The sequence below is a fragment of the Mugil cephalus genome, chromosome 22 (assembly GCF_022458985.1).
Source record: "Mugil cephalus isolate CIBA_MC_2020 chromosome 22, CIBA_Mcephalus_1.1, whole genome shotgun sequence".
NCBI lineage: Eukaryota > Metazoa > Chordata > Actinopteri > Mugiliformes > Mugilidae > Mugil > Mugil cephalus.
Genome location: NC_061791.1, coordinates 20,154,295 through 20,179,951, shown reverse-complemented (window position 1 = coordinate 20,179,951; position 25,657 = coordinate 20,154,295). Strand labels below are relative to the sequence as shown.

General features: G+C 39.3%; 3 protein-coding genes and 3 long non-coding RNA genes across 9 annotated transcripts in view; 1 reads left to right on the top strand and 5 right to left on the bottom strand.

Annotated features, from left to right (window-relative positions):
• Positions 1 to 4,496, bottom strand: part of LOC125000094 (plexin-C1-like) — a 34,626-nt gene extending 30,130 nt beyond the window's left edge. The window contains exons 1-8 of one of the 4 annotated variants that reach the window (XM_047575462.1): positions 3,100 to 4,496; positions 2,725 to 2,847; positions 1,519 to 1,653; positions 1,336 to 1,436; positions 1,151 to 1,256; positions 918 to 1,077; positions 623 to 725; positions 269 to 344 (exon numbers count right to left, since the gene is read on the bottom strand). In XM_047575462.1, the coding sequence (XP_047431418.1) occupies positions 269 to 344; positions 623 to 725; positions 918 to 1,077; positions 1,151 to 1,256; positions 1,336 to 1,436; positions 1,519 to 1,653; positions 2,725 to 2,847; positions 3,100 to 4,101 (1,806 nt within the window). In that variant the 5' untranslated portion in view covers positions 4,102 to 4,496. The remainder of the gene's footprint in view (positions 1 to 268; positions 345 to 622; positions 726 to 917; positions 1,078 to 1,150; positions 1,257 to 1,335; positions 1,437 to 1,518; positions 1,654 to 2,724; positions 2,848 to 3,099) is intronic. The other 3 variants (XM_047575461.1, XM_047575459.1, XM_047575460.1) reach the window with 3 other exon arrangements.
• LOC125000103 lies at positions 1,663 to 2,813 on the top strand. The gene is made up of 3 exons (XR_007111271.1): positions 1,663 to 2,369; positions 2,503 to 2,608; positions 2,700 to 2,813. It is a non-coding gene; the product is annotated as an uncharacterized LOC125000103 (long non-coding RNA).
• A 1,949-nt stretch (positions 4,497 to 6,445) lies between the features above and the next one.
• LOC125000096 (plexin-C1-like) lies at positions 6,446 to 17,974 on the bottom strand. Its single transcript, XM_047575463.1, has 15 exons — positions 17,918 to 17,974; positions 17,144 to 17,278; positions 16,961 to 17,061; positions 16,776 to 16,881; positions 16,555 to 16,702; positions 16,260 to 16,362; positions 13,194 to 13,269; positions 12,569 to 12,610; positions 12,325 to 12,458; positions 12,037 to 12,216; positions 11,813 to 11,921; positions 7,863 to 8,042; positions 7,590 to 7,757; positions 7,301 to 7,403; positions 6,446 to 7,104 (listed from the first exon to the last, which is right to left on the bottom strand). The coding sequence occupies exons 1-15, from the start codon at positions 17,957 to 17,959 to the stop codon at positions 7,046 to 7,048; spliced, it is 1,686 nt and encodes a 561-aa protein (XP_047431419.1). The 5' UTR covers positions 17,960 to 17,974; the 3' UTR covers positions 6,446 to 7,045.
• Positions 17,975 to 21,457: 3,483 nt separating this feature from the next.
• LOC125000104 lies at positions 21,458 to 22,164 on the bottom strand. Its single transcript, XR_007111272.1, has 3 exons — positions 22,006 to 22,164; positions 21,720 to 21,819; positions 21,458 to 21,524 (listed from the first exon to the last, which is right to left on the bottom strand). It is a non-coding gene; the product is annotated as an uncharacterized LOC125000104 (long non-coding RNA).
• Positions 22,165 to 22,208: 44 nt separating this feature from the next.
• On the bottom strand, positions 22,209 to 24,515 carry LOC125000426 (plexin-C1). Its single transcript, XM_047575975.1, has 8 exons — positions 24,438 to 24,515; positions 24,084 to 24,159; positions 23,745 to 23,786; positions 23,501 to 23,634; positions 23,213 to 23,392; positions 22,990 to 23,098; positions 22,316 to 22,440; positions 22,209 to 22,212 (listed from the first exon to the last, which is right to left on the bottom strand). Exons 3-8 carry the CDS (start codon positions 23,754 to 23,756, stop codon positions 22,209 to 22,211), a joined length of 564 nt encoding a protein of 187 aa, XP_047431931.1. The 5' UTR covers positions 23,757 to 23,786; positions 24,084 to 24,159; positions 24,438 to 24,515.
• A 347-nt stretch (positions 24,516 to 24,862) lies between these two features.
• LOC125000350 lies at positions 24,863 to 25,243 on the bottom strand. The gene is made up of 3 exons (XR_007111320.1): positions 25,151 to 25,243; positions 24,966 to 25,071; positions 24,863 to 24,892 (listed from the first exon to the last, which is right to left on the bottom strand). It is a non-coding gene; the product is annotated as an uncharacterized LOC125000350 (long non-coding RNA).
• Positions 25,244 to 25,657: the final 414 nt, after the last annotated feature.

Below are 25,657 nucleotides of genomic sequence, written 5' to 3'. Positions count from 1 at the left end.
ATTCAGAGCTGTAAAGTTACTATCAGAGTGGGTTCAGGTTTTATTGTGGCTAATGTTGGCTTAGATCAAAAACTAGTTCATGTGTATTTTGTGCTTGTTTAGTTTGTGCTAGAGACAGAGAGATTTCACGTTTAACAAGCATTTGTCTTCTTCATGAAGTCTCACTCTCTCATACAACATGATAACTTGTGTCAAAACAACTTAATAATATTGGATTGATGGAGCATTTTAACACATCAGATAAGGAGATAACAATAGTCATTATTACATTATCCACTCCTTCATTAGACCATGAACAGCTGTTTATGTTCCATCCACATCCAGCCTTGATACACTGCTGACACCTGAAGAACAAACAAACATATACTGTTGTTAGTAGTCAGGACCATAAAAAACTAATATATGGATCTAAGACACATAAAATTACATCAGTATATAATAATATAGTTTACAATCAAATATCTTTAATGATGACAAAACACTGACTATGGTCAACTGATGAAGCTTTTTAGACTTTTATCAAGAAGAAGGGAACTGATTTTCACCTTTCATTATTTCTATGATATATATAGTTTAATCACAGCATGTTTCTTTGAATTCTAGAAAATAGGAACAAACTTACAAGACAGAAGTTGGAGGTCCACTGATGTCAGAGCAGTTGGTTAGCTTCAGACGCTCTGAAAGGTTTGTCTTCCCAAGTCTCATCTTTACAGTGACATCCAGGCCTGTTAGAGAAAATAATATGATGAACTTCAGAGTCTTGACCTCTGACACGTGAAAACACAGATTTGTCAACTGGTTGGTGGGAAATGTTGTAAATTAAAGAACAGGTCTGACTCATGACAGCATAACATCTACAACTCCTCCTTGACTGTGAGATTTGAAGTAAACTGGATTATTTATTTAAAGTTACTGACCGTCAGCAGGAATTGAGCCATGGGATAGGTTGCAGGTGCATTGTGGGAACAGAGGACGACTATTTTGTGGACAACGTTCTCTAGATGGTGCAAAGATTTCACAGGCAAAGTTATCCTCTGTCCAGTTGACAGTCAGGTGGGTCTGGATCTTTAGTGTGATCTGAGAAAGGAAGAGAGATGAGTGACAAATAACTGATAGTTACAGTTGTACAGTGTTAATGTGTAACCTGTACCTCTCCACTGGGGTTCTTTAGAACTTTGTGAGAAATGATTTTCTCTGTGGAATCATCAGGAATAGATAACCAGTCAGAATCTTGGCAGTCGTCTTCAAATGTGCACCTGGGAAAAGAGAAATGTCTTATAATGAAGTTCATGATGGGTTTTTAAAGATGTCAGATGCAGATGTTGTTGCTCTGACCTTTGTTTAGATCCACACCAGACACAGTATGGATCCTGTGTAGACAAACACTCCTGTACATTTGTGTATGTGCTGCACTTTGATACAGACACACGCTTCATCTGAAAAACAAGTGGAGACACTTCAAAATACAGCAAATGTACATGTGACACTGAATGAATAGTGAGTGAGTAAGAGCAGTACCTGGTTTCTAAATGGAACGTAGACATGTTTCTGATCCACTGGATCCAGTTGTATTTTGGGAAACACTTGGCGGTCGTCACTGGCCCTGTAGAGCACCTTGGGACAAGCAGGGTGATAGTTCCTGTCCACAGCAAGCTGACAACAACGATGTAGTTTTGTTATTTTCAGCCACAATCAATTACTGTGGTGAAAAGTTAGAAGGAAAGCAACATCTTTTGTTATGCCTGTGACAGCGCTTAGGTCTAGCCACTAGCTAACGACCACCACTATTAACGTGGCAGAAGAAAACCTTTTTCCACTGAGACCTTTCACTCATAAATGAAGAGGCCATTTTGTTCTCTGAAAGAGCTAAGAGCTCACACTAGCGCAGAATAATCAAGTATGATGAAACCATGAGTACGTATTTCTGCTTCATGTCACTTCCACTTTGTCGCCTCACTTCAACATTTACCAGTATGCAGGATGTGATGCAACTGTATTTGGTGTCCAGGGTAAATGGTTGAGCAGAAATATAATGGCAATTCTTGCAGTGTGTCTTCAGCTTCAATGTTGTATCTACCGGAGAGTTTACAGCTCTGGGTTGCCTTACTTTTTCTCTTCTGGAGAGCATTGACTCTAATTTCCTCAGTCAGTCTTCATCCAGGCAAGTATAGACTCTAGAAGCATATTAATTAGCTGACTAATATTTTAAATGAGACTGCCTTTAATTCTACCTCCCCTCCGAGTATCTGCATTTAGGTCCTGTTTATTGTTACCACTTGCACTTGTTGCCTGCTTCTTCCACCACAGTGAGTTTCACATCAGAAGTGAAATCATGAAGCGAACAAACATGTGATATAACACGGTGAAAGGTAATTTTAAAGAGTGTGCTCATAGCAAAACTCTGCGCATTGTTCATGTTTGTTTCTTATACATGCTCAGTGATTGAGAGCAATTGTCCTTCCTCTGATCTACTGTATGTTTGTATCTTCTTATCTTATCTAGAAAGCATGAATTATTCCAGTCAAATGCCAGTTTTGGTCTCCCCATCATCGACCTCCTTGGACACTGAATCAACAAACACAGGGCAACACTCCTACCATCAAAGTAGGTAAGACACCCTGAAGATATTAGTTAACAGCCCATGATATATATTACTACTGTTAATAAAGTATTGATTTAAAGTATTTTTCTCTTTCCAGTGATAGATGGATTCTTCATACACACCTTAATGAGCTGTCCATCTCCTGTACCAATGAAGAAAACCATCCATGTCTTCTGCCTCACTGCCAGCACAGAGGTCATGTAGGGCTGCCTGAAGAGAACTGCCTCTGGTTTAAGAGTCTCAGGCTGAGAAAGAGACACATAGAGAATCAGGGTTAGATCTCAATGGTATTTAGATTCCTGAAGACATGACTCTGCTAGCTGTTTCATTGAAGGTATTTAACACGGACCAGTATGGGATATTTCTAGTTTAGTGACTTTGTAGGAACCACACAGTAATGAAGTGATGAACATTTATTTTGCTTGAATGACCAGAGAAGGAGTACTGTGAAAGGTAGAGACAACATCTAATCTAATCCCCATTAAAACATTCTTTACCTGGTTCTTGTTGGGACTATCCACATAGTAGAAGTCTGGATCCTTATCTTTGTCTAAACTGAGATCAGGACTGATGTCAAACACCACCAGCTCAGTGTTGCTTTGTTCTCCGTCCACACTGAACACTCCGCTCCAAAGAACCGTCTGTCCACCTGGGATGACCGAGGAGGCCAGAAGTCTGCTGCCTTCACCATCAGAGACACTGAGAGTCGCGCCCCGTAGAGACTTGAGAGTTCGGGTTTTACTTCTTTCGCCTTCAAGCCAAATGAGACGGACTTTGTTGCTGTTAGCGTCACTTCTTACGTTGGAGAGCAGATAGATGATCGAACTGATCTGAAATCCGTCCACAAACTCCACATCGCTTTTATTTTTGATCGTAGGTGTGCCTGATGATCCATCAGTTAGAGAAAATATACCTGCCTCGTCTTTGTTGTTTGAATTTTGAAGGTTGATGGTCTCAGCATCAGAGGAGCACTTGCTCTTTTCGGGCTGCATCGCGGTCAGAATATAAGTCTCTGTCTGAGATGGATTCTTCTTGACATCCACCAGAATACCTACGAACGAGCTGTTCCGTCTCAGTGGCCCCACCTGGACGTGTTCTTTGTACAGAAGGTTAGAGATGTTCTTCAGGTCCAGAACCTCGCAGTAACCACACTCATTGTCTGTCACACCGCAGATGATCTGAGCGCCATTCTTAACAAATGGTAATAATAAGTTGATGCTGAAAGTTGCGTTCCAGAAAGTCTTCTCAGAGACTCGGTCAAACTTATTATTCCTCGGATCTTTACTTGGCATCAAGATTCCTCTCAGAGTCAGACTGTGGATCAGAGTCAGGTCGTGGCTCAGCTGGTACAGCTTCTCCTCTGTAGCGATATAAACCGTGTTGTTGGCCACTGAAAAGTGGCGGATGTCTCCATCGAAGGCGAAACCTCCTCCATCCTCCTCCAGACACCGACCCTGTTCTCCCCAGAGAATACAAAGCAGACCGAGCAGCACGATCATTTTCCAGCAACGGTGCCAGCTCTGGCTGGATACCCTCAGACAATGAAGCTCTGCATAGCGCTCTGATCTCTGATCACTGCGTCTCTAGAGCCGCGCGTAAAAGCGCAGCGCGACTCTGAAAAGAGAAGTGCTGAAAGTGGGAGGAGGCAGCGCACTGAGCGAAACTAAAACCAGCAGACATTCTAAATAATTCTGATATATGATGACAAAGCAGCATTACTATTTTCATTTAGCCCCATTTGTCACTCTTCTATCGTTCTTAAAGTCCACACAGCTTCAGTTAACAAAACGTGTGCATGCTGAGGATAAAGATTACAAAATCAAGTCTTAAAACTTCAAGATCAAGACTCAATGACAGCTGGCAAACGTTCTATAAACCAGCCTTCAGTAGTTTACATGGTCTCCATCTCAAGAAGAACAAGAAGCCTTGTCGAGGATATTTCCACCTCCATTCAGTTAGTGAATCAATTCTCGGTTTGTCTCTTATGGTCCGTCCGCACCACAGGGGAACGGTCTTATATCTAATTAAAGTCAGTGATCTGTAGGACAAATATGCGATCCTTTCTACATTTACACAATGATCCACACAGTATCTCCTGGATAAAGCTGTTGAATAGGGAGAGTACATGGTCGCTGGCATTTCCAAACTTTATGCAACTTCCTTCATCTGTCCACCCATCCCTTCGGCGTGTTCAGACAAATGTGAAGCGATGGCGACATCTGGTGTCAGTTCTGGGAAGTTATTTTCTCTGCTCTATGAAATACTTTGAACGACTACGACCAAACAAACGTATATGAGTTTTAGACATGACTGACAGTGAAGTTCAGACACTGTAGAGAAGTTTTCACCCCCAGTCCATGTTTCAACTTTACTCAACACAAGACTGCTTTATATCATCAAAATATCCCCCAAAAGAAGAAAATAGTTGTAGTAAACGTCTTCACATACGTTAGCCACAATTTACGACGTGTACCACATGCGCATTGACATTTTATTTTTTTAGGATATCAGTTACATTTCAAACAGCGTCAGTAGACTCGTCTATTCGACGTTTACCAGTGAAAGTAGCCACAAGGTGAGCACAAAGCCACAATGAAACTCACTGTGACCTTGTAATGAGAAAGTTTGTCTTGAAATCCTTTGTGGTTCTTGAATGACAAAGATACAAGAGTCTTTATTATTATTGTGGAAGGAATATGTTGGTATAGATATACCTAGAGTTGTGCATGTAGGCTTTTTTCTACTTGTAGTCATTTCAGTTTGTACAACGTTGTTTTCTCAAACGTAAAATTTCAAAATGAAACTGAAACAACTGATATGATACTATATGTAATTTTTTTTAAAGACCCAACTACTATAACTACTCTAACATGTTACTTACTTGTGGTAGGACTGAAACAATGTTTCGTAATTCCTGCAGTGTTCCTGTGGATAAAGTATGCATGTTTCAATTTTTTCTTGTTTTTCTCATGTAGTTATTTTCTTGCTGTAGTTTGATTCGCTTCTTTGCAGTTTTACGTTAATTAATAAATGAGCAGCAGGTGTTAGCAGAGGGCTAATCAGCCGCCTTGTTTAACTTGAGAGTGTGACGCAGTTCTTATTTCTAGATTTCTCTCAGGCACATTTTCGTAATTTTTAATGTTTCTTCGGTTTTATTTCCAGATTGTAGCATACAATAAGCGACAATGTCCACAAGTGTAGCATTCTGGAAAAGTTCTAAGCATTACATTTAAAGTGAAGGTGTTTGACAAAATAATTTCAACTAGTATTTAATAATTTTTATGATTTCAATGTTTGATCATGTTTGATTCATTGTTTTTCAAATAGCAGCTAAATTAAATCAGCTGTTATATATCTTCTTCAAAACAGCACCAGGTCTTCAGGCTAGGCTGTTGAATTTTAGCTGTCAGACTTGTCCTTGTTTCTTTATGTAGTTGACAGCCATGAAGTAAAATTCTTGTTTTAATACATCACCTATCCGGTTAACTTAAACTTAGGTATAAGTGTAAGTATAAGTTAAAACAACCAGAGCTTAGTATTGTAAAACCAAAGCATCTGAACAACCTTCATGAAACTGATAAACCCGTAAGCATCACTTATTTGATTGCAGTCAAATCATCCTTTGTTTTGTTTAAATAACATTATTCATGTATAGTTTATAAAATGTATAAAACACAGTCACTAAAAGAGCTGCACTTCTGCACCATGGCATTAGAGGCCAAACTGGTCAGGTGGTCACTAATCCCAATGTAAAGATATTATAAACAAGAGGTCATCAGTAGAATAAAATATATATATACTCAGGGAAAACCAAGAAATAAATGACACTGTCAATACTAAATACTCAATTAAAAGTATTTAATAATTACAAGATAGTAATAGGATAAGCATTTATTTCAGTTTAGGCATTAAAAAGCATATAGAAGTACACACTTGGTAAAAAGAACATAACAATTATATAAAAAAGTAGTCAAACCTTATAATAGGTGCAGCGTAATAACTACTTCAAATGGTCTCTTAATATTAATATTTCGCCTAAAATACAATGACTTCATATGTACTACCTGTATAGCCTGTAGTATCAGAAAGTGTCAATGGCCTGATGCTTTAATAGAGCAGTTCCAGATTTTGAGAAATATGTTTATTTTCTTTTTGGTTGTGATTTAGAGGAGATGAGGATTTCAGTGGTCTGATGTCTGTATCATAAATATACATAATGATAAAAGAGTAAAACAAACTATTGTGTTGGATTAATCTTGGCTGGTAGCAGGCTGCCTGAAGTCTCATCTGCACCACAAAGTTACAAATCAACCACCAGAGACAGGAAGAAAGTGTTTGATAAAAAAATATTAATTGAAAATAAAGAAGCCTTTTAATACAAATGTGTAGGCAGCTGGTGAACTTGTTCCCTGTAAGAACGGATGGAGAGCTAGGCATCTGTGGTCAGAGCATGTTCATCTCAGAGGTGCGTCTCCTTTGCCAGCGATAGATAAACACTAACACTGAAAGATGAAGAGTTACTGATTGAGACCGAGCAGAAAAATACAATTTCCTCTATTAAGTGGAACAGGAAAACATCTAAATCAGTATTTACTCTCCAAGATCTCTATAGAAAATAGCAGAAAACAATGACTACACATAATGCAATGTACAAGTTTAGGCTTTGACAAAAACTGCTGATGGATCAAAATCACTTACCACCTATGACACAAGGTATCAGCATCAAACGCACTTTTATCAGAAGGACCTGATGAAATAAAGGCAGAGGACCTAGCAGCACTGTCTGGCCACCATACTTTATCTAGAAAACAAGAATGACACTGCTATTGAAAAGGAAATAAAGGATTGGAAAGTCTCAAAAGAGCCCTCAGTCAAATATCTATTTACTGTGTTCATCAATAGTTTGAAGTAAATTTCTCTCTTTGAAAGTAAATCTAAACTAGTTCACGTCTGACCCAGTATTTTCTAGTTTAGAGGAAAGTTTTACCTCTATGTGCTGAAATGTAAAGCTGGATGTGTTTTGTATCTCACAGGTGAAAAAGTCAGTCTGGTTGTCAGTTTCTTTCTCTTCCATGATGCAAGGGTATTTCTTTCCTTCTTCAATACCCCACACTAACAGCTCTGCTGTTGTCATCTCTAGTTTATCTGCCTTTTTCTGAAATAATGAAATGACAAATGCTTGATGTTTGCTCATCTGTTAAAAAATTGATATTAAAAAATTTTTTTTTTTTTTTTTTGTTTTTTTTTTTAAAAGTTGTACCTGTATGGTGACACGAAAACCGTCCCCCGTCCTTGTGAATGAGAAGGTGGTGAACACAGGGTCTGGATAGTAGGTTATTTTTGTGGAGCAGGCCAAGGATTGATTGGCTACTTTCAAATACACAGTGCTGCTAGAAGTCGTCTGAGGCCTTAAAGCTGCAGGTGTGTCATAGGAGAGTTTCTGTGGGGAATTTACATCTGTTATATATCTGTGTTTGGTTTGCATGGCATGGTGCTGATGACTAAAGCAAGTCAGATTAAAGTTAAGATGAGTAAAAAGCAGTAGGGTCACCTAATCAGTGGAAAATGTGTCTACTTATCATCTGCATGATTTGGCCAAGTGGAAGCACTTTGATGGAGAATAAAATTGGACCTAAAATTGAACCTTGTGGTACACCAAAAGTAGTGTGAACTCTGGAATATGTGAGATTAGCTCCGGTGACAAAAAGTTCTTTCAAAAGGGTAAGAATAAAAGAAACTAAGGGAAGTTCCTCAGATGCCCAACCAGGACAGACAATCCACTGCAGGAACTGCATTTAGGTTTAAAGAATTTAAATTGCGTTACCTCCCTTGTCTGCAATTTCTGTGGTGTGTAATGGTCTAAAACCTGACTGAAATTTCTCAGAGATACTATAAAGCTAAATGTGGATTTGAAAGTTTACAAATGTAAATGCATCTTTCAATCATTTAGGGATTGGTGTAATGTTATCAAGACAGTTTAAGATTAGGTTGACCCACAGAATGTTTAAAATCTTTAAAAAATTTGCTTTCTAAGGAACCATTTTATTTATTATAAAATGGATTATAATATTTATTATCAAAACTCTTACACTTACCTCCAAAAATATCTTTTATTTTAAAATACGTTTTAAGTTTAATTTACTTGTTCACAATTAAATACAATGTACTATAATGGAGCAAGATATCATATCATATGGAATAATGTGACGTAACAAAGGAGCAACGTGTGTTGCCTATTGTGAGCCTATTGAGAGTCTATTAATTCTTTGTATTGATTATAGTAGATAAACTATTATTTATAGTCTGCCCTATAAACTATGTAAGGGATAATGCCCCACGAGGTGCCCATTATCGGCTTTGCGTCGGACGGTTCACACCTCCGCGTCGTCCATTCATTTCTGATAATGGACACCTCGAAGGGCATTATCCTTATCACATGGTCACTGACGAAATAAATAATTATTAGGTCAATTATGAAAACGTTAATGTTGTTTTTTACTGTTTAAATTATAAGTTTTTCACAAGAAGCGGCTGAGCGGACTATTTAACATCTCCCGTCCACAGTCGTTGCCAGGGAAACCCATATGTCTATGGTAGAACGAGCAGCTCGATCGGCCGCAGCGGTTATTAATCAGCGGAAGGGAAGTGAGATGATTGCTTAACGTTACATTACCTGATACAAGGTATCGGTTCAGAAGGCCAGTGCACTTACTACCGTGTGTGTCCAGATGATCACGTGAAATTTCCAGAGTCCACAGATAGTTTCCTAAATGGTTTTTATTGCAAGAAATATTATCCACCATTCACTCTAATAATTTAATGTGTAGAAATGTAGAAAGGAAATCAAGCAAGAGGGTAAGCAAAACAGATATGACAGTAGGCAAGAGGTAATAGTAACGAACTATTTAAAATTAAATGCAACATTTTGCCGTAGACATTTAGAACGTGCTCAAATCAGCATTATGGCACGGCACTAAAAATATTGCTCCGCCAAGTCTGTGGCAATATTGTATCCATCTCCATGGCAACACTAACCGTCAGAGCTGGAGCAGGAAACGGCTGAAAAATACGCTACTAGATCGGTTTGTTGTTAACAGCATCTTTGTTACAACTTGGGCAATAAAAGTAAGCATTTTTTGCTCATTTATGCATTATTGATTTGGTTCAGTAACGTCCGAGACCGCGTTAAAACATGAACGTCAGCTCAGAGTTCACTCATCTGGGACTAGGAAATCAGTTCTGTTGCTAGGTCGTTACTAAGGTTCGGATTAGTTGCTGTAGTGGTGAATTTACATGTAAACCATGACATCTACGGCTAAAAACAGTACAAGTAACCTGAAGAAACACCTGTAGTTAGAGGCTAAACGACCTCGCACTAGCAAACAGACGGAAGGTGATGGCGCGAGCAAATCTAAACAACGAAAGTTGTATTTCTCCAGACCAGAGATGAAGATGTTTGACCCAGGAGAAGTGAGAAGGCTGGTGGCTGAGTGTGTCGTGGAGGATGTGCTGCCTCTTTCTACAGTTGAGTCGCCGGTGTTTCAAAAGCTTGTCAGCAAAGTCCCTGTTCGATCAAGTGCCAAGGTAAAAACAAATCTCTAATGATAAAGTCCTATTGTTGAGGTATAAACACATTTCCACAGATAGTTCATTTAAGATGAGACATTTAAAAATTGTTTTAATTTGTTAAGTCAGTTGTGTTTGCAGAGGGATTTTCATAGTTGTTGTCACATCATCTCAGAATACTTTAACAGTAACAAAAATACATCTCCATGTTTTACAGTACTCAGAAATGAGACTGTGGGTGATAATGAACAAAGCGCCAACTAAGAAAAAATATGGATAGAAATATATGAAGTTATGAATCACTAGAGATTTGTGTCTCAGTGTCTGAGGAAAAATCATTCACGGAAGACAAACTTTAAAACTCATCTCATTTCATCTTCCGTACCGTTTAATCCTGCACTAGGGTCGTGGGGGTTGCTGGAGCCTATCCCAGCTGGCATCGGGCGAGAGGCGGGATACACCCTGGACAGGTCGCCAGCCTATCGCACTGAGACATGCAACCATTCACACTCACACACACACCTAGGGTCAATTTAGAGTCACCAATAAGCCTAACGAGCATGTCTTTGGAGGTGGGAGGAAGCCGGAGTACCCGGAGAGAACCCACGCGAACACAAGGAGAACATGCAAACTGCACCCATCATGTGCCGCCCAACCTTTAAAACTATGCAATGTAAATTGCAATCCATATACTTGTAGTAGATTAAAAGAATACAAGGACTAAAAGGACTATTTGCCATGACAAAATTTTGAGCACCTTCATTTTGTAATGCCTTGTCGTAAATATTTATTTTGGTGAAAGTAACTAAAATGTAATAAGTAACTTATTACTCTAAACAGAAGATAATATTTTAAAGAAACGTATTACTTTCAAATGCAAATAACTTGTAATATGGAATATGACATTTTGGAAGTAACTTGCCCAACACTGCCGGTTGGGCCGTTGGGGGGCGACAAACTGTTGCTCCACTCTCGTCTCTCCTGTACTGACGGAGCCCAATAAGCCTAAAGGCTGCTCTCACACCGATGCCCCGTCACAGACATGATCTGGCGAGTTTCCAGCCCGGCGCCTGAAAGTCGACCTACAGCTGTGCTCCGGAGGCTGTGGTTTGTGTCTACCCGCGTATGTTCTGTGTTTCTGTTGCCACGGTTACCATAGCGTTTAAGCCAGCGCAATCATTTAGAAGTGTCATCAGGTAATTTGGACGGAACGTCTTTATGGGTGTCTATTATCACAGCCAATCAGAATCGGGGATTCACCCGGACCATGGTATAATTATTTATAATTGTCTTCTTTTTTATGAAGTCAATATTGGTCCAGTCAGGTCCCCCCTGCCTGTCCTCCTGTGATTAGGGTGTGAGGACAGCTGGCTTGCTGGGTGTCTTTTTGTCATTTTTCGTCGTGTCAAAGGAGTGAAACTGTTTTTTGACTTCTAACTTACATTTATTTATTTTTGATTGAAGTCAACCCAGAGATAATTTTTGTTTATGTAAATGAATTGCAATCCTTTTGTGGAAACTGTCTCTCCATGAGTTCTTATATTTCAGTGAGTCCATGACCTCCTCCTCACAAACTACTCTGAGGTTTTTGACCATCATTTTTTGAACACAAGAGTAGCCATAACATCACGTCTAAAGACCCACCTGACTGCTGCTGGTTGTGGGAAGTTGGACTTCCGTCTGTCCGTGGATGTGTGTGATTCCTTCCACAAACTCCAAGTGGGACCCCATGAGTGTGACCTTCCTCTTCCCACTGCAGGACATGGAGCAGTAGCCAAACAGAGAGAAGGGATTTATCCCTGGTTCTTTTGGAGGGCCTACCACTGTGCATCTTGTTAACACGATTAAATTAACTAATTAAAACCCACCTGGTCCAGGTGCTGCTTGGTACAATGTCTGTGCAGGATGGTGTTGATCGATAGGTGATTAAAGCGTTGCCGTGGCAACTGCCATCAGGCAGTAGAACGCATGCTTTGACAAAACCTTTCTTTTCTGTAGTGGGAATGTGGAACGTCAGACTCACACCAGTCTTGTTCCATACAGGAGATCTGAGAGAGAAACACATCAACACTCACCATCATCACAATAACAATGATGTGGAGAAAACATGAGTTTCTAGTGTGGCCATGATCTTAGTTGTCTGTAAAGTGACTCACTCTTGTGGAGTACAGTCCAGGTCTGTCTGGATCCTCACTCTGGTCACATTAATGAGGTTCTGACCTGACAACAAGGCATGGTTTCTACCGTAGAAAGACACAACACTGGGAGAGATGGAGGAGATTTCTGGCTTCTAACAGAAATAAAACACACAAACATAAGCTTTAAAACATCACCCTACTGATGTTATAACATTTACTGAATGGAGGAACAATGTGTGTAACAGTGGAGGTTCAGACTCACAGAAAAGTTCATCCCAGGCTCCAACTTTTGACAAACACTGTCCTGCAGGAGGAAGTGGGAGAATAGATTCAGAAGGTTTACAGTCTCTGATCCAGAACCTGCTGCAGCCAATGTTTGGTCAGATAAAAACAAAACACTGCACACAGCCAACCTAAGGTATATTCAACCACAGAACAATTGTTGTATAATACAGTGTAAAGTTTTACTCAGTAGGCTATATCTGACATGTGTTTGTTTGTCGTGTGCAGAACTAGAAAATAAGACAATCCAGTTGCGATAGACAAATTTACTGGTAGCACAGTGGTGTATTTTAAAAACCATAAAATTTCAGAGATGCAAAGATTTGAATGGATAATTCGGCTGCCGAATGTACCTTCATAATTAGGAAACAGGTAGTCGACATCTGGATATTCTTCCAAAGTATGATGAAACTTCAGTCATAAAGGCACATTGTTAACGTGATAAGTGAATATATTAAAACATGTTTATATTAAAATACCAAAAGAGTGGATTTTAAAGAGTATGTTCTTAATAGATCAAAAGAAAATGAATAAAATTATTCTTGTAGATCAACAAAGACAAATACAACAGTTGTGAAAGCTCAAATGAAAAGAAAGATAATTACATTATCCACTCCTTCATTAGACCATGAACAGCTGTTTATGTTCCATCCACAACCAGCCCTGACACACTGCTGACACCTGAAGAACAAGCAAAGGTATGTTGACAATTACTCATATGGATCACAATGTCTTATAGTAACTACTAATATAGTAGTTACTATGTCTAGTACACTGTAAATGACTCTCAAATTACAAGTCACAACTTTGTGATGAAGAAATCATTTAAACTCATCAGCGTTAATTAAACTCTAGTGTGATGAGAAACGAGGCGGCACAGCGGCTCGGTGGTTAGCGCTGATACCTGCCAGCGAGAAGGTCCGGGTTTGAGTCTAGCTTTCTGGGTGGAGTTTGCATGTTCAGTTAAATTTCCCCGCTTGGGATATAAAGCATAAATAAATAAAACATCTATCAATCAATCAATCAATTCATAAATGAAATGATCCAGCAACCCCCCGCGACCCTAGTGAAGTTTAAGCGGTATGGAAGATGAGTGTGATTAGAAACCTGACACCTATGCCCGACACTAGGTGGCAGCACTTGGCTAGACGTGATGTTAGTCATGGCTGCTGAAAAGGAGAGTCTGGGGCCCAAGCATGTGAAGGTGACCTGCTGCTAAATGGTAAATTTGAACACTGCCGTTTGGTGGCGCTATTGATATTAGAGAGAGAGTCTGGCTAACTCAAATCATGGGCGCCTTGTCAGATACCTCAGAGGGAAGATTCTCCAGTGTAACTCTATGGGCTGGATGTGCTATGTTGAAATACACTTCAGGTCAAAAGTTTTAGAACACCCTAATTTGTCCGGTTATTTATTGCAATTCAAGTCATGCAAGCCCAATGAATAGCTTGAAATGGTACAACCTCCACTCTGTCTGCATGAAAGCAGTGTTGCAACACACTGTGGTACCAGACCCTCATAAGCATCAGGTGAACAGTATTGTGCTGCAGAAAGTACACAGTAAAATCAGTATACCCAAATCAACACTGTAAGAGTTGATCTTAACACTTTTAAACTGTCTATATGGGTCCACACTTCAGTGTTAATTTAACACACAATGTAGCGTTAGCACCACTTTAGCACGCTAGCTAGCAACTTCGAACCATTAGCATCATTTTATCACGTTTTATATCTATGGTTACGAAGTACGTGACTAGTCTCACTCAGACAAAACGTCAGGCCAAACGTAGCGTTCACTGCCGTTACTCACTTTGTGTGTTACCGTGAGGCCAGGCATGCATCCTAACCATGCTAACCTCTAGCTCATTAAGCAGGTGTTCGGGTGGTTAGTAACAGCGTGACGAGTAAAGTTTCCGTGGCTCACCGCTGCAAAATGACTTCGGGTGCCCGAAGAGTAATTGGGTGGGAGGAGGGGGGGGGGTGGGGCGTTAACACTTGAGGTGTTAAATACAGGATCAGAGTTTAGAGTAAGAAGTTCGGAGTTAATATTTAAACATTTACACCTAGAGGTTTGATTTAGTGACACTTCCTTTTTACACTCGGTTTTGACAACAACTATTTATGGACTGAGAGTTAATTATAATGGATTAACTCTACTTAGAGAATAATAGAATAATTAACTCTACTTGTGTTTGTCCAGTTTAACACCAAGAATTCAACTCTTCTCAATTTGCTGTGTAGTGTGTTGCTACAAAAATGGCGAGAGAAAGGCATTTAACAATGGAAGAGAGACAGACCATCATAACACTTGTATGTAGGTCTTTCCTACAGGGAAATTGCAAAGAAAGTCAAGGTGTCAGTGAGTACAGTTTTCTTCACCTTTAAAAGGAACTCAGAAACTGGGGAAAACTCTGACAGGAAGCAATCTGACAGACCCAAAGCCACAACTGAATCAGAGGACAAGTTTCTGAGAGTTAACAGCTTGCGTGATAGGTGGCTCACAGGACAACAGCTTCAAGCACAGCTTAATAGTAGTCGTAGTAAGCAAGTCTCCGTTTCAACTGTGAAGAGAAGACTTCGAGCTGCAGGTTTGACAGGATGAGTTGCAGCAAGAAAGCCATTGCTAAGATGTCAGAATAAGACAAAGAGGCTCTCCTGGGCCACGAAACACCGCCTTTGGATTACTGAAGACTGGAAGAAGGTATTATGGTTGATATATCAAAATTTCAAATCTTCGGTTCATCACGCAGGATGTTTGTACGCCGTCGAGTAGACGAGAGGATGGTTCCACAGTGTGTGACATCAACTCTCAAACATGGAGGAGGAAGTGTGATGGTCTGGGACTGTTTTGCTGGATCCAGGGTCGGTGACTTGTACACAGTGAGAAACATGGAGTGGCCAGCACAGTCTCCCCACAGTCTCCCCACAGTCTTAAACCCCATCGAGCTGGTTTGGGATGAACTGGACAGAAGAGTGAAAGCAAAGCAACCTACAAGTGCCACACATTTATGGGAACTTCTGCAACGGACTTGGGAAGAACTTTCTGAAGAACATTTGATTTCTATTGTAGAAAGAATGCCAGGAATGTGTTCAGCTGTTACATCTGCCAAAGGTGGCTACTTAGATGAGTCAGAAGTTTAGAATACATTTTGGTCTATAAATTGATTCCATGATTTCTTTTTCAACTCATTGCTTATTTATTCTTTGCTTGCATTTCAGAGTGCAATGACACAACAAACTGAATAATTTTCAGTAAATTTCAGTAAATTTTCAGTTGTGATTAGTCCTTCTTATTTAAGTCAACACAGTACAGGATCACAGTATCACACCTCTTCCAGTCAGCCTGAATCATTGCTGCTGTATGTACGTAACTGGCAAGAGAGATGGTCGCTCCTGCAACTGACTTGAGATTATTTGTTGTTTCTTTGAAAACAAATCAAGTTGATGTTCCCATCAAACTGTTCTCACTCATTGTTTCAAAGGCTTAACACTTTTAGTTCAACAATGTGAATGCTTAAACCTGTAAGGATAGCATTGTCTTAATGAGTATTTCTTATTTAGCTCAGGTCTTTAAGTTATCTGTATTCACATTTTGTACCAACTATGATCAAAGGAAGATCATTTAATCACAGCATGTTTCTTTGAATTCTAGAAAATAGGAATGAACTTACAAGACAGAAGTTGGAGGTCCACTGATGTCAGAGCAGTTGGTTAGCTTCAGACGCTCTGAAAGGTTCGTCTTCCCAAGTCTCATCATTACAGTGACATGCAGGCCTGTTAGAGAAAATAATATGATGAACTTCAGAGTCTCGACCTCTGACACGTGAAAACACAGATTTGTCAACTGGTTGGTGAGAAATGTTGTAAATTAATGAACAGATCTGATTCATGACAGCATAACATCTACAACTCCTCCTTGACTGTGAGATTTGAAGTAAACTGGATTATTTATTTAAAGCTACTGACCGTCAGCAGGAATTGAGCCATGGGATAGGCTGCAGGTGCATTGTGGGAACTTTTGTGTACAACGTTCTCTAGGTGATGGAAAGATTTCACAGGCAAAGTTATCCTTTGTCCAGTTGACAGTCAGGTGGGTCTGGATCTTTAGTGTGATCTGAGAAAGGAAGAGAGATGAGTGACAAATAACTGATAGTTACAGTTGTACAGTGTTAATGTGTAACCTGTACCTCTCCACTGGGGTTCTTTAGAACTTTGTGAGAAATGATTTTCTCTGTGGAATCATCAGGAATAGATAACCAGTCAGAATCTTGGCAGTCGTCTTCAAATGTGCACCTGGGAAAAGAGAAATGTGTTATAATGAAGTTCATGATGGGTTTTTGAAGATGTCAGATGCAGATGTTGTTGCTCTGACCTTTGTTTAGATCCACACCAGACACAGTATGGATCCTGTGCAGACAAACACTCCTGTACATTTGTGTATGTGCTGCACTTTGATACAGACACACGCTTCATCTGGAAAACAAGTGGAGACACTTCAAAATACAGCAAATGTACATGTGACACTGAATGAATAGTGAGTGAGTAAGAGCAGTACCTGGTTTCTAAATGGCACGTAGACATGTTTCTGATCCACTGGATCCAGTTGTATTTTGGGAAACACTTGGCGGTCGTCATTGGTCCTGTAGAGCACCATGGGACAAGCAGGGTGATAGTTCCTGTCCACAGCAAGCTGACAACAACAATGTAGTTTTGTTACATACCTGCATAGCTCTGATCAATATAGAAAATAATCAAATTTGTCAGATTTTCCCACATTCAGTTGGTTACAACCAAGACAATGATGTTAAATAGTTAGCAAATAATCATGAAACTAGATGTTAGAAACTCCATAATGTTGACTTCAGCCAAAGTGAACAAAAATATGATACTTTGTGTTTGTTTATTCCAGAAAATGACTTGTCAGTGAGTTGCATCTGTTTAGAAGTGTTTCCATTAAATGTGATGAGTCTTATCTGAAAAAGTGAAAATTCATCAAAATCAATGTTGCTACTAATAATTGACATATCCAAGGTCGTAATAATCCCCCCAAGAAAAATCCACTTTCAATTTCTATTATTAAAAATATTAAAATTTTTGTGTGTATTTTTTCCCAAGCATTTGTGATGCTGTCACAAACACTGGCATATAAATGGTTAAAAGTATCTATCTATCTATCTATCTATCTATCTATCTATCTATCTATCTATCTATCTATCTATCTATCTATCTATCTATCTATCTATCTATGTTACATTTGTGATTTGTTACAAGATGCCGAATCAGATCATATTTACTCCAATAATAGGTGCACATCAGTCTTTATACTCACCTTAATGAGCTGTCCATCTCCTGTACCAATGAAGAAAACCATCCATGTCTTCTGCCTCACTGCTAGCACAGAGGTCATGCAGGGCTCCCTGAAGAGAACTGCCTCCACGAATCTGTCCACAAACTCCACATCGCCTTTATTTTTGATCGTAGGTGTGCCTGATGATCCATCAGTTATAGAAAATATACTTGTCTGGTCTTTATGATCCGCATTTTGAAGGTTGATGGTCTCAGCATCAAAGGAGCACTTGCTCTTTTCGGGCTGCATCGCGGTCAGAATATAAGTCTCTGTCTGAGATGGATTCTTCTTGACATCCACCAGAATACCTACGAACGGGTTTTTCCGTCTCAGTGGCCCCACCTGGACGTGTTCTTTGTACAGAAGGTTAGAGATGTTCTTCAGGTCCAGAACCTCGCAGTAACCACCACACTCATTGTCAGTCACACCGCAGATGATCTGAGCACCATTCTTAACAAATGGTAATAATACGTTGATGCTGAAAGTTGCGTTCCAGAAAGTCTTCTCAGAGACTCGGTCAAACTTATTATTGTTGGGATCTTTACCGAGCTTCAAGATTCCTCTCAGGGTCAGACTGTGGATCAGAGTCAGGTCGTGGCTCAGCTGGTACAGCTTCTCCTCTGTAGCGATATAAACCGTGTTGTTGGCCACTGAAAAGTGGCGGATGTCTCCATCGAAGGCGAAACCTCCTCCATCCTCCTCCAGACACCGACCCTGTTCTCCCCAGAGAATACAAAGCAGACCGAGCAGCAGGATCATTTTCCATCAACGGTGCTAGCTCTGACTGGATTCCCTCAGACAATGAAGCTCTGCATAGCGCTCTGATCTCTGATCACTGCGTCTCTAGAGCCGCACGTAAAAGCGCAGCGCGACTCTGAAAAGAGAAGTGCTGAAAGCGGGAGGAGACGGCGCGCTGAGCGAAACTAAAACCAGCAGACATTCTAACTAATTCTGATATATGATGACAAAGCAGCATTACTATTTTCACTTGGCCCCATTTGTCCCCTGAGCAAGCACCTAACCTCCCAATATGCTTCCCGGGCGCACCCACCAGGGGCTGCAGCCCACTGCTCCAACTGTACACATTACTGTGTGAACAAATGGATGGGTCAAACAGCAGGACAGAATTTCCCCTCAGGGATCAATATAGTACATCAAAATAAAAAAATAATAAAAATAAATAAATAAAAATCAAGTTACACTTTTTGCATGCTGAAGATAACGATTACAAAATCAAGTCTTAAACTCTTTGATCAGTCAAGATCAAGACTCAAGCGAATCAATTCTCGGTTTGTCTCTTATGGTCCGTCCGCACCACAGGGGAACGGTCTTATTCCTAATTAAAGTCAGTGATCTGTAGGACAAATATGCGATCCTTTCTACATTTACACAATGATCCACACAGTATCTCCTGGATAAAGCTGCTGAATAGGGAGAGTACATGGTCGCTGGCATCTCCAAACTTTATGCAACTTCCTCAATCTGTCCACCCATCCCTTCGGCGTGTTCAGACAAATGTGAAGCGATGGCGACATCTGGTGTCAGTTTTGGGAAGTTATTTTCTCTTCTCTATGAAATACTTTGAACGACTACGACCAAACAAACGTATATGAGTTTTAGACATGACTGACAGTGAAGTTCAGACACTGTACAGAAGTTTTCACCCCGTGTCCAACTTTACTCAACACAAGACTGATTTATATCATCAAAATATCTCCTCAAAGAAGAAAATAGTTGTAGTAAACGTCTTCACATACATTCGTCACAATTTACGACGTGTACCACATGCGCATTGACATTTTTTTTAGGATATCAGTTACAGTTCAAACAGCGTCAGTAGACTCGTCTTAATTCGACGTTTACCAGTGAAAGTAGCCACAAGGTGAGCACACAGCCACAATGAAACTCATTGTCACCCTGTAATGAGAAAGTTTGTCGTGAAATGCTTTGTGGTTTTTGACTGACAAAGATACAGGAGTCTTTATTATTATAGTGGAAGGAATATGTTGGTATAGACATACCTAGAAGTTGTACATGTAGGCTTTTTTCTACTTGTAGTCATTTCAGTTTATAGAACATTGTTTTCTCAAACGTAAAACTTCAAAATAAAATTGAAAAAACTGATAAAAATGTGTCGACTATATAATTATTTTATAAGACCCAACGAGTATAACTACATTCTAACGTGTTACTTACTTTTGGTAGCATTTTAACAATGTTTCGTAATTCCTGCAGTGTTCCTGTGGATAAAGTATGCATGTTTCAGATTTTTTTCTTCTTGTTTTTCTCATGTAGTTATTTTCTTGCTGTAGTCTGATTTGCTTCTTTGCAGTTTTATGTTAATTAACAAATGAGCAGCAGGTGTTAGCAGAGGGCTAATCAGCCGCCATGTTCAACTTGAGAGTGTGACGCAGTTCTTATTTCTAGATTTCTCGCAGGCACGTTTTTGTAGTTTTTAATATTTTTTCCGTTTTATTACTAGATTGTAGCATACAATAAGCGATAATGCCCACAGAAGTATAGCATTACATTGAAACTGAAGATGTTTGACAACAATAATTAAGACTAGTATTTAATAATTTTAATGATTTTAATGTTTGACCATGTTTGATTAATTGTTTTTCAAATAGCAGCTAAATTAAATCAGCTGCTATATATCTTCTTCAAAACAGCACCAGGTCTTCAGGGTAGACTGGGACACAGTGTTTAAAGTAGACGGCTTGGCAGGTAGTTTCTTTGAGCATCTGTAGAGGTTACCACACTTCTGTTGATTTTTAGCTGTCAGACTTGTCCTTGTTTCTTTATGTAGTTGACAGCCATGAAGTAAAATTCTTGTTTTAATACATCACCTATCTGGTTAACTTAAGCTTAGGTATCAGTATAAGTTAAGACAACCAGAGCTTAATATTGTAAAAGCACCTGAACAACCTTCATCAAACTGATCAACTCGTAAGCATCACTTAGCTAGATCAGATATTTTATTAGATTGCAGTCAAATCATCCTTTGTTGTGTTTAAATAACATTATTCATGTATGGTTCATAAAACGCATAAAATACAGTCACTAAAAGAGCTGCACTTCTGCACCATGGCATTAGAGGCCAAACTGGTCAGGTGGTCACTAATCCCAATGTAAATATATCATAAACAAGAGGTCATCAGTAGAATAAAATATATATATATACTCAGAGAAAACCAAGAAATAAATCACACTGTCAATACTCAATACTCAATTAAAAGTATTTAATAATTACAAGATAGTAATAGGATAAGCATTTATTTCAGTTTGGGCATTAAAAAGCATATAGAAGTACACACTTGGTAAAAAGAACATAACAATTATATAAAAAATAAGGCAAAACTTAAACAAAGCACAGCGTAATAACTACATCGAATGGTCTCTTAATAGTAATATTCCACCTAAAATACAATGACTTCATATGTACTACCTGTATAGCCTGTAGTATCAGAAAGCTTCAATGGCCTGAACTTGTTCCCTGTGAGAACGGCCGGAGAGCTAGACATCTGTGGTCGGAGCTCGTTCATCTCAGCAGTGCGTCTCCTTTGCCAGCAACAGATAAACACTAACACTGAAAGATGAAGAGTTACTGATTGAAACCGAGCAGAAAAATACAATTTCCTCTATTAGTGGAACAGGAAAAAATCTAAATCAGTATTTATTCTCCAAGATCTTTATAGAAAATAGCAGAAAACAATGACTAAACATAATGCAACGTACAAGTTTAGGCTTTGACATAAACTGCTGATGGATCAAAATCACTTACCACCTATGACACAAGGTATCAGCATCAAACGCACTATCAGAAGGACCTGATGAACTAAAGGCAGATTACGTAGCAGCACTGTCTGGCCACCATACTTTATCTAGAAAACAAGAATGACACTGCTATTGAAAAGGAAATAAAGGAGTGGAAAGTCTCAAAAGAGCCCTCAGTCAAATATCTATTTACTGTGTTCATCAATAGTTTGAAGTAAATTTCTCTATTTGAAAGTAAAACTAAACTAACTCAAGTCTGACCCAGTATTTTCTAGTTTAGAGGAAAGTTTTACCTCTATGTGCTGAAATGTAAAGCTGGATGTGCTTTGTATCTGACAGGTGAAAAAGTCAGTCTGGTTGTCAGCTTCTTTCTCTTCCATGATGCAAGGGTATTTCTTTCCGTCTTCAATACCCCACACTAACAGCTCTGTTGCTGTCATCTCTAGTTTATCTGTCTTTTTCTGAAATGATGAAATTACAAATGCTTGATGTTTGCTCATCTGTTAAAAAAAAAAGATATTAAAAGTGTTTTATAAAAAAAGTTGTACCTGTAGAAAAATGTGAAACCCATCCTTTGTCCTCACAGATGTGAAGATAGTAAACACAGGGTCTGGATAGTAAGTTATTTTTGTGGAGCAGGCCAAGGATTGATTGGCTACTTTCAAATACACAGTGCTGCTAGAAGTCGTCTGAGGGTTTAAAGCTGCAGGTGTGTCGTAGGAGAGTTTCTGTGGGGAATTTACATCTGTTACATATCATCGAATCTGTGTTTAGCTTGCATGGCATGGTGATGATGACTAAAGCAGATTAAAGTTAAGAAAAGTAAAAAGCAGTGGAGTCACCCAATCAACGGAAAAAAATGTCTACTTCTCATCTGCATGATTTGGCCAAGTAGAAGCACTTTGATGGAGAATAAAATTGGACCTAAAATTGAACCTTGTGGTACACCAAAAGTAGTGTGAAGTCTGGAAGTCGTAAAGAAAGTTCTTTTAAAAGGGTAAGAATAAAAGAAACTAAGGGAAGTTCCTTTGATGCCCAACCAGGACAGACAATCCACTGCAGGAACTGCATTTAGGTTTAAAGAAGTTTCAAAGATATTATAAAGCTAAATGTGGATTTAAAAATTGAAAAAATTACCTGCAAAATGTTTTTATTTTATTTTAAAATACATTTTAAGTTTAATTTACAATTAAGTACGATGTACTGTAATGGAGCCAGATATCATATCATATGACATAATGTGATGTAACAAAGGGACATCGTGTCTAGAGACCCACCTGACTGCTGCTGGTTGTGGGAAGTTGGACTTCCGTCTGTCCGTGGCTGTGTGTGATTCCTTCCACAAACTCCAAGTGGGACCCCATGAGTGTGACCTTCCTCTTCCCACTGCAGGACATGGAACAATAGTCAATCGGAGAGAGGGGATTTATCCCTGGTTCTTTTGGAGGGCCTACTACTGTGCATCTGTTTAACATGATTAAATTAACTAATCAAACCCACCTGGCCCAAGTGCTGCTTGGTACAATGTCAGTGCAGGATGGTGTTGATCGATAGGTGATTAAAGCGTTGCCGTGGCAACTGCCATCTGGCAGTAGAACACATGCTTTGACAAAACCTTTCTTTTCTGTAGTGGGAATGTGGAACGTCAGACTCACACCAGTCTTGTTCCATACAGGAGATCTGAGAGAGAAACACATCAACACTCACCGTCATCACAATAACAATGATGTGGAGAAAACATGAGTTTCTAGTGTGGCCATAATCTTAGTTGTCTGTAAAGTGACTCACTCTTGTGGAGTACAGTCCAGGTCTGTCTGGATCCTCACTCTGGTCACATTAATGAGGTTCTGACCTGACAACAAGGCATGGTTTCTACCGTAGAAAGACACAACACTGGGAGAGATGGAGGAGATTTCTGGCTTCTAACAGAAATAAAACACACAAACATCAGCTTTAAAACACCACCCTACTGATGTTATAACATTTACTGAATGGAGGAACAATGTGTGGAACAGTGGAGGTTCAGACTCACAGAAAAGTTCATCCCAGGCTCCAACTTCTGACAAACACTGTCCTGCAGGAGGAAGTGGGAGAATAGATTCAGAGCTGTAAAGTTACTATCAGAGTGGGTTCAGGTTTTATTGTGGCTAATGTTGGCTTAGGTCAAAAACTAGTTCATGTGTATTTTGTGCTTGTTTAGTTTGTGCTTAACTAGAGACAGAGAGATTTCACGTTTAATGAGCATTTATCTTCTTCATGAAGTCTCATTCTCTCATACAACATGATAACTTGTGTCAAAACAACTTAATAATATTGGATTGATGGAGCATTTTTACACATCAGATAAGGAGATAACAATAGTCATTATTACATTATCCACTCCTTCATTAGACCATGAACAGGTGTTTATGTTCCATCCACATCCAGCCTTGATACACTGCTGACACCTGAAGAACAAACAAACACATACTGATGTTGGTAGTCAGGACCATAAAAAACTAATATATGGATCTAAGACACATAAAATTACATTAGTATATAATAATATAGTTTACAATCAAATATCTTTAATGATGACAAAACACTGACTATGGTCAACTGATGAAGCTTTTTAGCTTTTATCAAGAAGAAGGGAACTGATTTTCACCTTTTAATTATTTCTATGATATATATAGTTTAATCACAGCATGTTTCTTTAAATTCCAGAAAATAGGAACAAACTTACAAGACAGAAGTTGGAGGTCCACTGATGTCAGAGCAGTTGGTTAGCTTCAGACGCTCTGAAAGGTTCGTCTTCCCAAGTCTCATCATTACAGTGAAATCCAGGCCTGTTAGAGAAAATAATATGATGAACTTCAGAGTCTCGACCTCTGACACGTGAAAACACAGATTTGTCAACTGGTTGGTGGGAAATGTTGTAAATTAATGAACAGGTCTGATTCATGACAGCATAACATCTACAACTCCTCCTTGACTGTGAGATTTGAAGTAAACTGGATTATTTATTTAAAGTTACTGACCGTCAGCAGGAATTGAGCCATGGGATAGGTTGCAGGTGCATTGTGGGAACAGAGGACGACTATTTTGTGGACAACGTTCTCTAGATGGTGCAAAGATTTCACAGGCAAAGTTATCCTCTGCCCAGTTTACAGTCATGTGGGTCTGGATCTTTAGTGTGATCTGAGAAAGGAAGAGAGATGAGTGACAAATAACTGATAGTTACAGTTGTACAGTGTTAATGTGTAACCTGTACCTCTCCACTGGGGTTCTTTAGAACTTTGTGAGAAATGATTTTCTCTGTGGAATCATCAGGAATAGATAACCAGTCAGAATCTTGGCAGTCGTCTTCAAATGTGCACCTGGGAAAAGAGAAATGTCTTATAATGAAGTTCATGATGGGTTTTTGAAGATGTCAGATGCAGATGTTGTTGCTCTGACCTTTGTTTAGAGCCACACCAGACACAGTGTGGATCCTGTGCAGACAAACACTCCTGTACATTTGTGTACGTGCTGCACTTTGATACAGACACACGCTTCATCTGGAAAACAAGTGGAGACACTTCAAAATACAGCAAATGTACATGTGACACTGAATGAATAGTGAGTGAGTAAGAGCAGTACCTGGTTTATAAATGGAACGTAGACATTTTTCTGATCCACTGGATCCAGTTGCATTTTGGGAAACACTTGGCGGTCGTCACTGGTCCTGTAGAGCACCGTGGGACAAGCAGGGTGATAGTTCCTGTCCACAGCACGCTGACAACAACAATGTAGTTTTGTTATTTTCGGCTACAATCAATTACTGTGGTGAAAAGTTAGAAGGAAAGCAACATCTTTTGGTATGCCTGTGATAGCACTTAGGTCTAGCCACTAGTTAACGACCACCACTATTAACGCGGCAGGATGTAGTTTGGTTACATACCTGCATAGCTCTGATCAATATAG

What these genes read in the sequence shown, in the direction of transcription:
- LOC125000096 (XM_047575463.1), bottom strand. Translation starts at nt 17,959, where the DNA reads ATGGTTTTCTTCATTGGTACAGGAGATGGACAGCTCATTAAG. An exon ending in GGACCTCCAACTTCTGTCTT is followed by an intron (nt 13,270 to 16,259) that starts GTAAGTTCATTC and finishes CTTGTTCTTCAG; the next exon opens with GTGTCAGCAGTGTGTCAGGG. An exon ending in CCAAGCAGCACCTGGACCAG is followed by an intron (nt 11,922 to 12,036) that starts GTGGGTTTTAAT and finishes CATGTCCTGCAG; the next exon opens with TGGGAAGAGGAAGGTCACAC.
- LOC125000426 (XM_047575975.1), bottom strand. An exon ending in CCAAGCAGCACTTGGGCCAG is followed by an intron (nt 23,099 to 23,212) that starts GTGGGTTTGATT and finishes CATGTCCTGCAG; the next exon opens with TGGGAAGAGGAAGGTCACAC. An exon ending in CCACAACCAGCAGCAGTCAG is followed by an intron (nt 22,441 to 22,989) that starts GTGGGTCTCTAG and finishes AATTCCCCACAG; the next exon opens with AAACTCTCCTACGACACACC.